The 13,344-nt window shown below is 41.0% G+C and overlaps 1 protein-coding gene across 3 annotated transcripts in view; it reads right to left on the bottom strand.

Moving 5' to 3' along the window:
* Positions 1-13,149, bottom strand: part of TMEM134 (transmembrane protein 134) — a 38,893-nt gene extending 25,744 nt beyond the window's left edge. Inside the window, exons 1-7 of one of the 3 annotated variants that reach the window (XM_053449851.1) lie at positions 12,896-13,149; positions 7,313-7,458; positions 3,050-3,102; positions 690-779; positions 276-352; positions 150-194; positions 8-61 (exon numbers count right to left, since the gene is read on the bottom strand). In XM_053449851.1, the coding sequence (XP_053305826.1) occupies positions 8-61; positions 150-194; positions 276-352; positions 690-779; positions 3,050-3,102; positions 7,313-7,432 (439 nt within the window). In that variant the 5' untranslated portion in view covers positions 7,433-7,458; positions 12,896-13,149. The remainder of the gene's footprint in view (positions 1-7; positions 62-149; positions 195-275; positions 353-689; positions 780-3,049; positions 3,103-7,312; positions 7,459-12,895) is intronic. The other 2 variants (XM_053449849.1, XM_053449850.1) reach the window with 2 other exon arrangements.
* Positions 13,150-13,344: the final 195 nt, after the last annotated feature.

Raw genomic sequence — 13,344 nt, 5'->3', positions numbered from 1 at the left:
CACTCACCTCCAGGGATCAAGAGGAGAAGTCCAGGTACAAAGAAGATGGCACTTGAAATAGCTGTGGATACAGAAATATGTGACTATAGTTTCTGAAGGAAAGACCACTGAACTGGATGCCACACAGACCACCCCAGTCAAATACTCACCTGGTGATGGGCTAACCTGCAATCCCACACCAACAAACACAAACACTGCAAGAAGTACAAAAAACACATGTAATGCCATGTAATCACTGGTCAGGGTTGTGGAGAAAGATTAGAACCTGGACTCACCAAGACCTAAAAGCAGCAGAAGAAAAGAGGAGATAACAACTTTTTTGTTCTTTTTAACGAGAGGATGTCTGGTCCAGCTGAAAACAGAAAAAAACGTGATTCAGAATAAAAATGACATAACTGTGTGTAAAGTACGCTTAATTGGTCATGTTTATTTTTGAACTTCCAAGCTGCTTTCGCTGACAGACTGTCTTGGTGCTCACGGGGATCCGGCCAGTGAAATACACTAACTACTCCAACACCAACCTGAATGAAAGGTATCCTACTGCATGGTAGAAACAGTTTAGAAGAGATTGTGTGTTTTGATGTTGCTATTGGTGGTTTATTTTAGTTTCAACATATTTTATTTATTACATAAATATGTCCCAGCATGTGTCACCATGAGACACTAATGGAAAGAGAAAATGTAATTACCTGAAGCATTCTTGGCTGGACAGTTGCGTGCTGTTACTGAGGGTGCTGAATGAGCACTGGGAACTCCGAGAAGAGAGGGTAGGAAGTCCCCTGAGGGTGAAAGATGTGTTAGTGTTAATTTTCAAGAAGAATTTGTGTTTCAAATAGGCACACATTAACTGCATTAACATAACATGCACTATACACAATGGGAGGGCTAAAGTTAAACTGGTCATTGTTGCCCTCTTCTGGGGTCCCAGGGAAGATCCACTGCAGTACTGGAGTATTATAGCCAATTGTCAAGATGCGTGTCCCATCAAGAACCAGCAAAGTGTGGTTATGGGGGATAACAAAAGAAAATCTCCTTCTTAGGGGAAAAAACAGGGCTTTATGTGTAAAGGTCAAAAGGGAAACAAGGATGCAAATTAGGCATACAGAAAAAAAATAGATAACATGATCAAAAGAAAGCCCTTCTTGTCCTGCAAAAACAACATATAACTTCACTAAATGAGTGAGGAGAAAATTACATCTAAGCACAAGCACCGCAAAAGTGTTAAAACAGCCTCGGCCCCAATGGGTACAAAAGGTAAAAACAACCTGGTCCTTAAGGGGTTAAAGTCATGACGTGCCAGGCATGTCAATTGTCATTAACTGACATCTTTGCGTGACGTGCCTGGACCGTCAATTCACGTCAAGGAAATCAATAATTTTCTACTTTCCATCTATTTAAAGTAGAATTCCATATTGACTTATTTTATTTAGAAAAATATATTACCAGAAGAACACATTTAAGATTGTTCTTGTTTTAGAAACATAGAACTGTGGTCTGGCCATTTCCCCTGCTGTAATCCAGCATTCCTTTCTGGTAGGTGTCATGATCTCTGATTGCTCTCCCTCACATTGCGATCAGCATTGCAAAGCTATCACAGTGTGACCAGTGCTGGGGAGGTCAGAGTAAAAAGAAGCACTAGAAGTAATCATATAAACTTCCACATCTCCCGAAAGTCTTAAACCAACACTATTAAACATAGTACACTATAAGGTAATATGCAAGGGATGACATTTCGGAACATAAGATGAATGCTTCCCCACCTGTTTAAGATGTTCACCTACCTATTTTTATCTTATTGAAGTTATCCAAGATGTTGTTGGTCCATTTCTGTATTTAAATTATTATATACTATATGCACTATAAACACTATATGTAGTAATGGGACACCTGATCATTACACTATGGCAGAGCTCAACCAAAGTCTCTTGCCTTTTGTTCAGTCATATATAGCTCCCCATCCAAACATTAGTCGAGACTCCACTCTCCCCATCCCTGGATGCCATTCAGTAGAGCATCTGTGAGGTAATACACTACCTCAAAAAGGCCTGGCTCACAGTCTCCATTCCAATTCATCCCAAAGGTGCTTGATGGAGTATAAGTCAGGGCTCTGTGAGGGACAATCAAGTTCTTCTATACCAAACCTTTAAGGACCTTGCATGTGCACGCAAAGTCATGCTGGAATAGAAAAGGGCCTTCCCCAAAACCGTTCCCACAATTTTGGAAGTATATAGCATTGTCAAAAATGTCTTGGTATGTTGAAGCATTATGATTTCCTTCACTGGAAGTAAGGGGACTAGCCCAACCCCCGAAAAACACCCCACACCATGATCGCTCCTTCACCAAATGTTAACAGTTGGCACAATGAAGTGAGGCTTACATGCAGCTGCTCATCCATCAAAACCCATTCCATGAAGCTCCTGCTGCACAGTTTTTGTCCTGATATTAATGCCAGTGGAAGTTTGAAACACAACTATCGAATAAGCAGAAAGTTGACGTTTTACGCACCATGCGCCTCAGCACTTTCCAATAATAGCACTTGCAGTTGACCGTGGAATATCTAGCAGGTATGATATTTAACGAACTGACTCGCAAAGGTGGCATCAGATCACAGTACCACGTCTGAATTCATTTTCAGAGCTACCCATTTTTTTCACAAATGTTTATAAAATGCAGACTGCATGGCTAGATGCTTGATTTCATACACCTGTGGCAATGGGTCTGATTGAAACCCGAATTCAACAATTAAGGTGTCCCCCGATACTTTTGTCCTTATTGTATATCTGCATTTTGCTTTCTTCTCATTTTATTTTGCCCCTTTTCACTGTCAGACAGTTTACAACGATGATATTTTTAATTCTGTTAGCGACCTAAGCTAATCCATCTGAACTTTCAAAGGCTATAAACTATATACATTCTGGCATGTTCAAGTCTCTCCCTGCTGGCACTTGTGAGTAAAACTAGTATCCTTGAAACATAACACCCCTTTGGGGCCAATAAAACATCATCCCGACCCAGAAACCCTGCGATGCTCTGCCAATCAAGAACTCACCTTTCTGTGTCCTTGACCTTCATATGATCTAAATCATCATCATTCTCCAAATTCTAGAAAATAAAAGGACATATAATTAAAGAGCGAGACGCGTAAAGCCATCTGTTACAGCAGCAATGTCAAACACAGCAGCAAAACAAACACAGCCTGGGGATTTTGCCGGGTCCATAACCTGATACTAGTGACCAATTTTATTAGGATTGAAATCTGTGTGAATGTACGGTAATTTTGATTAAATCATGCTAATAAAACAGAAAAGTTCACTATTGCATAATCTGTTTAAGTGAAAAATCAATAAATCAGAGGCTAACACTTTTTCCATCAGGCTGGTTTTAAGGATGTAGAGTTTTATTGGATCAAAATCTGAACCTTCACTTCACCGTAAGGCTGTGTTAAACCATGCTACAAACAAAAGTTTCTGAGCACCTGAGAAAGACAGTTGATACGTATCAGTATAGAAAGGGTTAAAGATTGTCAAGGATCTAAATTCTGTTCCATTCACCATTCCATTGCCTTAATATGCAGCGAAACAACCACAGCTGCTCTACTCAGGAGCGCTCATCCTTCCACAGCACCCCAAAGAACAAACTGTGCTTCTTTTTATTAGTCACAAAGAACACCAGGTTAACATCCAAAGACTCTCGCTTTTGCTGATGTATTCATGAGCCAACAGAACCAGAACAAATGTAATGGGCGCATAATATGTATGTATAATATGAGAATAGTCATGTTAAGAAGAAAAACACTCCGTTTACATGGTAGATCACATATTAGTAGGTGAAGTAAGAGCCAAAGCAGCCAGTTGGTGGATTAAGAATTGCCGAAGCGGGGAATAAGGATAAGGACAGTCTCGTTATATAGATGTACATAAAAACGGCTACAGACATCATAACTCGAGACCCTGCAGAACAGTTCAGGAAGGAGGCAATAAGGCATATTCTGTATGAGAAGCCACAATCAATCCATAATGGAAACATATTGGGTGATAAAGTATCGTCATGATAAAGTTTGTATAAAATAACGTGCGCGACACAGGAATCAACGTCGGAATGACAGTTCTTACATAATATTATTAAATATACAATTCTATGAAAAAAATAAAATCAGACTCATTTTCAGAAACAACCTCTGACAGATGAAACAGATGACTGTGTTCAGTTACGAGCGCATAGAGCTGAAAACTGAGCTGTTTCTCGGAGACAAGACGTTCTGACATTTGGACACTGAAAGCAGACACATTATATGTTTGATATTGTTACAATGCAAGTTTCCATTGGCTTAAGAGATTAATGAAAAAGAACAGTTTGCTGAAAGAAATGAGTAACACAGAATGAACCTCAATAAGAATTTTTTCCTGAGGTTGCAATGTTCCCTTTGAAAGATGAACTTCTATAGAGTAGGCATTTCAGGCAGCACGAGGCACGTATGGCATTTGTCTAGTAGAGTATGCCAAGATAACAGATAGTATACAAAGAAATTGCAAATGTACAGCTACATGAAAACATACAAAAACTAGAACTGTTAAAAAAAATAAAAAAAAACAGAAAAACCAAAACCAAGGAGCAGCAATTTTCTTCGCTTATATGGTTGGCCTTCCTCCTGCTCTTGTCAAGGCCTTCTTGGAGAGAAGACCGGTCCTTAAATACTCTATAATACAATACCTGGAAATCTTGGAATCTGAATAGGAAGTGACTGGGTTACAGGTTACGCTCCCAAAATGTATGCCATTTCTGGGAAACCCGGTGTGACTAAATGAACTATCCTTTAACAACTCTCTATTAACATGAGCGAGGTTAGTGGGTGACTTCTTGCGGGTGGACCAGTTGGGTGTTTTGTCCCATACACAATTCCTAGACAAAGTTCCCCCTTTCACGTGCCATCCCTCACGTTATATGCAACTTTACAGCTTTGTAACTAAGGTACCAAACAATAAATAACAAGAATAGGGGAGCTCACAACCTAAAAAGTATAGAAAGACATACACATTCAGTTCCCCCTGTTCAGCTCCTTGGTAAGCAATATAGCCATGAAAAAATGAAGATAGGACTCGCCAAACTCTGGGTATTTTGACTTAGTGATGAGATAAGCAGTATATGGCCATATAGTGTGGCAGAATCCCCAACATTTATGCCCTAGATATATGGCATTTGCTAGGTATGTGCCGAATTCTAGCTTTGTTTTCTGTACTTTATTATTGTAGCAGCCATGAACGTGTATGCCGTTTATGCTTTTTAGGTTGTACGCTCCTCTTTTGTATTTTGTTTTGTCCATATTTGCAGAGTTGAACCGCTCCTCCTTCTCGCTTTGTTCCGTAACTAAGATACTCTCGCAGCTCAGGACTACCGACTTCAACAATCCTCTTGACAAAACATCGTTCTTCACAACACCCACAGTAGAGGGCTAAGTGCTTGGAACGTGGATCTCCCAGCGTAAGAGACTGAACATATAATTAAAGGTTACTAACATTGCATCCAAATTATTGGTTTCAAAATCACATGGTGAAATGTTTCTCAAAGTATATATTACTCCAAAACGACAACACTGCCCCAAATGCTCTGCTACTGACGTCAATATGACTTACTGTTTATGATCATACCCTCTTATAAACCAACTGCCAATTATTGTACTGGTATCTTGAAACATAAGTGTAGCGTATCTGCATATTGGGCATTGTTTGGGTAAGTGTCGCACGGGGATGGTAATCAGAGAGAAGAGGAACAAAATGCCATTAGGGTTATCTCAGCTCCAGGGAATAAAGCTAGATTGGCTCAATGGATATATTATCAAACTCCTGTGATGGAAAGTCCAATGGATTGGATTGAGGCGTCACCACATAAGGAGGGCAAAGTGGATTTTTTTTTCTTTCCCAAAATCACCACCATATATTATATTATTAGATAACTGCATCAAAACCTCTCTATCAGAAACACGGGCTGGTACTCATTAAAGGGCAATTGGCTGCATGTTTTCATTGGCCTTCCATATTGTGTTGGAATCCACAGGTGTAGGTCAATACAGGGTGGTAGGATTCGGTGACATGATAAATAGCCTTTTGTTTGCTGTATTACCGTACTTTTGCATACAGTACGCAGGGTTGTACCGTAACACATCCCCAAGCTCTTCACATGTCGTAACTCGCCTATGAGCCGCAGTGTAATCACACATCACAACATTCGAAGAGCGACGAGGAGTCCCCTGGTGACCCCGTGACTGTATCTGTAAACCGTATTGTTACAAGCGCTGTATTTATGGGAGACAATCGAGCTCTCTAACCTCTACTTCATGTAATATTTTCACTGTATACGTTATCATCCGTACCGATGCGAATATTTTATGCATACTGACCTCTTTTGGAAAAATACTTAAAAATAAAAACAGCAAAATATATATATTTTGGTTTCTTTTAGTGTATATACAGAATTCATCAGCGCCACTCAGACTACCGAACGGAACATTTCTTAATAAAAGCATTCCTTACATCAAAAATATCCTTATAATGCAGTCCAATGTTTCTTGGTAACAGTGTTTTGGGGTAACATTGGGCCAGATTCATTTACCCTTAATTCGGTAAGGCAAAGTTTGTGAGTCTGCTTAAAACCAAGCTAACAGAATCATCTGCTTTTAAGTGATTCAATGGCAATATAAAAAAAAATAGCACATTTTAAATGTATTCATTTTGTGTAGATCAAAAAAACACATCCAACACCCTTGACCTGTACATACTTAAAGCTTGCAGCAAGAAGCTGATTAGGATGTTCAGGTATGTTCTAACTTTGTTAGACATTTCTATCGACAGCCTGGACTCTCCCCTGTTGGCAGAAGACAGCATCGCGAGCGCCAGGAAAACTACCATTCATTTAATGCCCAACCACACCATAGGGCAGGGGCATCCAACCTGCGACCCTCCAGCTGCTGCAGGACTACATCTCCCATAATGCTCTTTCAGCTAAGGGGCTGGCTGAGGACTATGGGAGATATAGTCCTGCAGCAGATGGAGGGCCGCAGGTTGGACGCCCCTGCCATAGGGCATTCCCTTGCGGTAGGTGTCACTGCTGGCATCCACCGGACGTTCACTTGAGGACTGGAGAGCCACAGCAGGATCTTTCTAGAGGTACTACTTAGTATGGGTATCATCTACAAGTACGAATGACACTCCTATGTTTGTAGCAGACAGCTGCACATTCTGAAATCACCCCACGTTCGGTGATGAGGGATGTGACTCTATGGTGTTTCAGATCTATATCACAAATGCATGAATCTCACCTTGTATTTATGCGTGTTCTGCTGGGCATCAATGTCCCCATTAAAGTGCAGAGCCCCAAACCTTGGTCCTGTATCCTCAATAGACATCTCAAAGGCATCATCAATCGAGAAGTTACCCATCACTAGAGGGAGTTTTTTTGTTTCACCTGCAGAGAGTAATTCAGTGTTAGTTTTACTTTATGCGAGCAGCTCCATAATCACAAAACAAATAATGATTTTTCACAATATCAAAATGTAACTTTCAAATCCATGTCATTCACTACATCTAGCAAATTAACAGAGAAATAAAACAAACAAAAAGGCTTTTCTTGGCATTTACCATTTATCTATTGTTCAGGTATAGCATCTTAATATCACAGGGGTAACTTCTATTACGATTTCGATGAGCTTTCGTCTCATGCAAACTTTAAAGATGGAGATGTCCCTAGACTTACCGTCAGTAATTCACCTGGAAAAAATCCCCTACTATGTCAACACAAACTTCACAGGAAAGATGGGAAATCTGTAATATGTAGAGGTTAGAAGGGACTTCAGCTAATGCCGTCTCTCTTCCAGGACTCTATATCAATAACGGTGTTAGGGATTCATATTCAAGAGTGGAATATTATTTATTTAAATAAATAAATAAATATTATTCCACTCTTGAATATAAAACGCAACATTTCCTTACAACAAAAATACCCTTATAATGCAGTCCAATGTTTCTTGGTAACAGTGTTTTGGGGTAACATTGGGCCAGATTCATTTACCCTTAATTTGTTTGAATAGGGGCAAAGTTCGTGAGTCTGCTTAAAACCAAGCTACATTGAAAGCCAACTGAATCACCTTCTTTTAAATAAATACACTTTTGTGTTTTTTTCACTCCTAGGGTACAGTTAACTTACCTGGGAGTACTTAGAATGGACACAAACACCTAAGCAAGTGCAGAACAGCAGTGGGCACGTTTTGATTTGCGCAAACATAAAACCCATAACTGTAGAGCATTTCTGTAATCTGGAGCTGAAACTATTTTGGTCACCTCATCCTCTCAATCCTAAACAAACCAGAAGCCGCAAATACAATACACACAATTATTGGTGCAAGCAATTGGTGGGAAATTATTTCCTTAAATTATTTCCAAAATCAACAGCTACAGTAGCAGAAATCAATAGAAATTGTTACCATAAACAAGAGCGGGTCTAAAGACAGAGTAGACAGCTGAGATTGCAGAACAGTTTTTGACTTCTCTATACATTATGCTGGAAGAGCTCAGCCCTTCACACCAAAACAAAAACAGCTACTGCTCATAATCAGCTCATGGGCCTCACAAAACAACAAATTATTACAATTTCCATCATTATTGCATTCCCAAACTCATATCTACATCCAATCAGTTACTAATTTGCCAGAGGAGACTAGCGCAATCTCTTATTCCACCCTTGCGGCAGGTGCCCTGGGTCTCCTGCGTCATGCCATGGGGGCACCGTGGAGGTAGGGTCCTCAAGTCTAGGCCACCAAGTCCTCCAAAAAACCGCCAGATGATGTGAGCTGCCTTAGCTTCAAGTTCACAGCATCATGCGGTCTCATCGTGAGCCTACCTGAGGCTCTTAGAGGCACAACCTTATTCAGGAGGCGCATGCGCAGTGGTAAGTACTACGTTATTTAAGCCCTGTTTTAATACGCGCATGCACTAGTGTAACTTAGCACTCAGTTCTCCTTGAACCTGATTTTCACCGTCTTGTGATGCTTTCTGCTTGAATAGCCGTTCCTATTACCTTTCCCAGTAAATAAAATAAATAAAAACAAGTTGTCCCCTTCTGAATTTCTTCTACTTTTGCATATTTGCGCCACTTCAAAATATTTTGATTTGAAACATATATTATTAGACAAGGATAAACCGAGTAAATAAAATATGCAGTTTTAAATGATTCAATGTATTAAGAGGTGTACCCCCCCACACCAGATTTACCGGTGCAGACTCCACGGGGTCTTGCGGGGCCGGCGGGGGACATCTACATATAACGCGTATTCAACTTCCAGTGCCGGCACTTCCGCCGTGGGAAGTACCGGCAAGGAAGATTGTTCACGCAGACGTTCACCGGCAGCGGCGATGCGAGCAGAAACAACCTCCGCTGCCGGCACGTCTGCAAGGTGCGCTTAGACAATCTCCCGTGCCGGGACTCCCCCCCGTGGGAAGTGCTGGCAGGGGAGGCTGTCTGAGCGTATCGGGGAGTAGGATACAGGTCCCCTGCACCGCTGCGGGGGATCTGTATCCTAATCCCGCTGACTGCCCGGCGCTGCATGTCCCGGGCGTCGGGCACTAGACCCCGAATATAGGCCTCACCCCCACTTTAAAGACTTAAAGTGTGGGGGGGTGCGGCCTATATTGGAGCCAATACGGTATGTTTTGCCTAGGGTGGCAAAAATCCTTGCACCAGCCCTGGTTATATGTTCATCACTCACACCAGAAATAACACTATTCAATTTCAGACTTATGGATGCTCAGGACAAAATGATTCACATCGTAGCAGAAGACAGCAATAAAGTAACCATACAAAAACGGATCACACTCCAACTCCAATTACTCTCTCTGTTCCACAAAAAGTATCTGATCTCCAAAATAAAAAGTACCGTATTTGCTCGATTATAAGACAAGGTTTTTTTCAGAGCAAATGCTCTGAAAAATACCCCTCGTCTTCTAATCGGGGCCGTCTTATAATCAGACCTCAAACAGAGGTCTGACTATGAGACTAAGATCCAGATCCCCAGCACCGCTGCAGGGGACCTGGATCCTTCTGTCTCCCTCCCATTTAACACTCCCCCCACCCCACACACACTTACCGGTGCTTCCAATTTCCTGCTGTATACCGGTGAGGGGAACTCTGATCTCTGACAGCCGGGGAAGGTCTGCGCGATGGACGCAGACAACCCCCGCTGCTAGCCAAACCTCCTTCCGGCTGCAGCGGAAGTTGTCTACGCGGATCGCGTGGACGTCAACCCGCTGCCCCGGTATACAGCAGGAAATTGGAAGCCCCGGTAAGTGGGGGGGGAGTGTTAAATGGGGGCATAGGGCATTTCTGGAGGCAGAGTGCTCTAAGAAATGCCTTTTAACCCCCTTAACGCCACTCTGCCTCCTGAAATGCCTTATACCTCCCTATATGCCACTCTGCCCCATAATATGCCTTTTAACCCCCTAAATGCCAGAGTGGCATATAGGGATATAAGGCATTTCTGGAGGCAGAGTGGCACATAGAGGGTTAAAAGGCATATCATGGGCCACAGTGCCATATTGGAGTGGCAAGCCTGGGGGCAGATGTGCGTAACTGGGGGACAGGTTGGAAAATACAAGGAAATAAAAACAAAAAAATATTTTTCTCAATCATAGCTCTTATTAAAAAAATGTAATAGTTTACATGAATTAACATTTACTGGTAAAACTTTTTTCCTATAGGGTCGTCTTATATTCAAGCTTTTTCTTTTTTTCCTAAATTAATATTTAGATTTTGGGGGGTCGTCTTATAATCAGGGTCGTCTTATAATCGAGCAAATACGGTATTTAAAATACATATATACCGGTAAATACCCTGCAAAATTACTCACATATATATCCCATATTACTAAATTACAACTAATTTTTGGAAATGTCACGGTTTATGAAGATTTTACTTTAAAACACAGGTACCTGAATTAGTTTACCGTGAGGATGAATTGCACATGCAGGAGTAGACAAGCTTTAGAAGCTATACCAACGTAGAAGGTACACCATCAGCCAACCTTCAGGAATAACACATTTAGAAAAGCTGCATGACTAGCAGAACCACTAGCCTTGACCAGCGCTATTATCTGCATTTGCCAAACTACTCTAGGATTTGAGTTAAATATGTACCAGCTTTGCCCAGTGTTCGAGTGACCCATCCCATTTTTCTTTTTGTCCTGAGTTAGTTGGAGATCACCTCCGGAGAGCAAATAACCTCTATTTATCTCCACAAGCTTCTTTCTCCATCAGAGCCGCAGCCTCACCATTTCACAGTAGGGTCTTATCAGAAGATCTGACAAGTTGTTTGGGTCTCAGGCGGAGGACAATGAGTAAGCTAATTGAGCCCTCGCTGGGGCAATTTCTTTAATTTGGGTAAATAAAGCTTCCAGAGCAGTCCTCCAAATTTTGTCCAAAAGGGCAGGAAACGAATGGACCAAAAAGTAAATTCAAATTTTCTCCTAATTCTTTTTTGGCCATTTGCACAAGTCTAGGTTCTACTACTATTTTTTTTTATGAAGACACACATTAAAATGTACATCTCATAATAGTATCAAGCACAATGGTGTACTATCCATTGTATATTCTTTTTATGAATGAAGTCCCACTATTTTAGAGACTTTATAGCCCGGCTGTAAATGTTCATGTTTTCTACCATCATACTTCTGTTTCATTTGGTCACCGTACATAGTCCTGAAACGAGACTGCTGAGGACGGTGGCCGCGCATGACCAGAACGGCTGGACTTGGGATATGAGAACTAAAAATGAATTTATGTGATAAAAATGCTGAAAATGCAATATCCAAATGGGCAAGCAGCTCTTTCATAAAATGTAGGGTTATAGACACAGGTACTCAACATAACTTACTGTTAGGCCCAACAAAATCAATGTATGCTTTATTTTAATAGCAATAGGAATCTGCCACAAAGTAACGTAATAGAAACGTAGAATTTAATGGCAAATAATGGAGCCTTTCGGCCCATCTAGTCTGCCTCTCTACCTGATTTAAAGACCTCAGTCCTTAATTTTGTTTTAGATGCAGGATAGCCACATGCGTGTTTAAATGTCCTCTTACTATATTAACCTCTACCACTGGGAGGCTTTCCATGTATCTACCACTCCCTTAGTAAAATAAATGTTCTACAAAGAAAGGAAAAATGATAATGAAAGTTATGTATATAAAAAAAAAAGGTTTTTGCCATTGCTCCATTTTTACCACTTTCAGCTACTCCAAAATTAAACGTGTTTTATGTACAAATAGACTACATTTCTCACAGCAAAAGCAACGTTTTCCTCACAAATGAAGCTGAGAGAAACCAATATATTTTGCTTCAATACATACAGCTTCCTCTGGCTTTATGTGTGTGAGTATTACTTCATATTGAGTGTGAGTATTACTTCATATTGAGTGTGAGTATTACTTCATATTGAGTGTGAGTATTACTTCATATTGAGTGTGAGTCTTACTTCATATTAAGATGCCTTCGCTCTCAAATCAACAGCATGAAACATCAGGATTCAAAGGTTCCAAACGGACCAGGATTTCTGGATATCGCTAAGCACAAGTTGCTTAATACAAAGTGGTTGAAACTGACTGACTCACCTGAGTCCAAGCAGGTAGATCCAGAAATCCTCATATGTTTGTATCGAGGCCTGGTGCTTGAGTTGCTTAATCTGACGTTATCTATAACATTGCCCCTTATTTTACTGTCAAAATGTAGCCGCTCTCTGCCCCGATGTATTACTGTATCCCAGGAGGGATGGGTGATATTGTTTGGTGTTAGTTAATTGCTGCCCAAATTACCCCCGGATCAGCATGCATAGAAAAAGTTCTCAACTCCTGCTTTACCCTCAGTTATCCGAGCTCACCAGCGTGGATTTCCACCAGATCCCTTCCGTTTCATAGATGGCGCATTAGATCCTCTGGATACACCGCTTATCGGTTTAATTTTCTCTTATTGTTTCTTCCTTTCACTTTTTCGGTTTCGGTAATCACCGTTTCACATTTCGAGGAGGTCTGAGCTCCTTCCCCCTCTGCGTCCCTCCCATTCTCATTACAGTTCCTTTCTCCTCCCTTGGATCTTCGTGTTTTTTTTTGTTCGTGAAGCTGTCCATCCGCCCTATTGGCAAATGGCTTATCGCGCTTGTTTCTGTTTACACAACCATAAACAAATACTTGTGATCCTCAAATCCCCCCAAAACTATCTGAAAACATGCTTCAAACACACCATGAGGTGAAACTGAGGTAATCCTCGACGAATCTTTAGTCAGAAGCGCTTATAAAAGATGCTTCCGGTA

This window comes from Spea bombifrons, chromosome 11, assembly GCF_027358695.1.
Source record: "Spea bombifrons isolate aSpeBom1 chromosome 11, aSpeBom1.2.pri, whole genome shotgun sequence".
NCBI classification, from domain to species: Eukaryota; Metazoa; Chordata; class Amphibia; order Anura; family Pelobatidae; genus Spea; species Spea bombifrons.
Note: the sequence above shows the minus strand (reverse complement) of the source record. Positions and strands in the feature narration are given on the sequence as shown.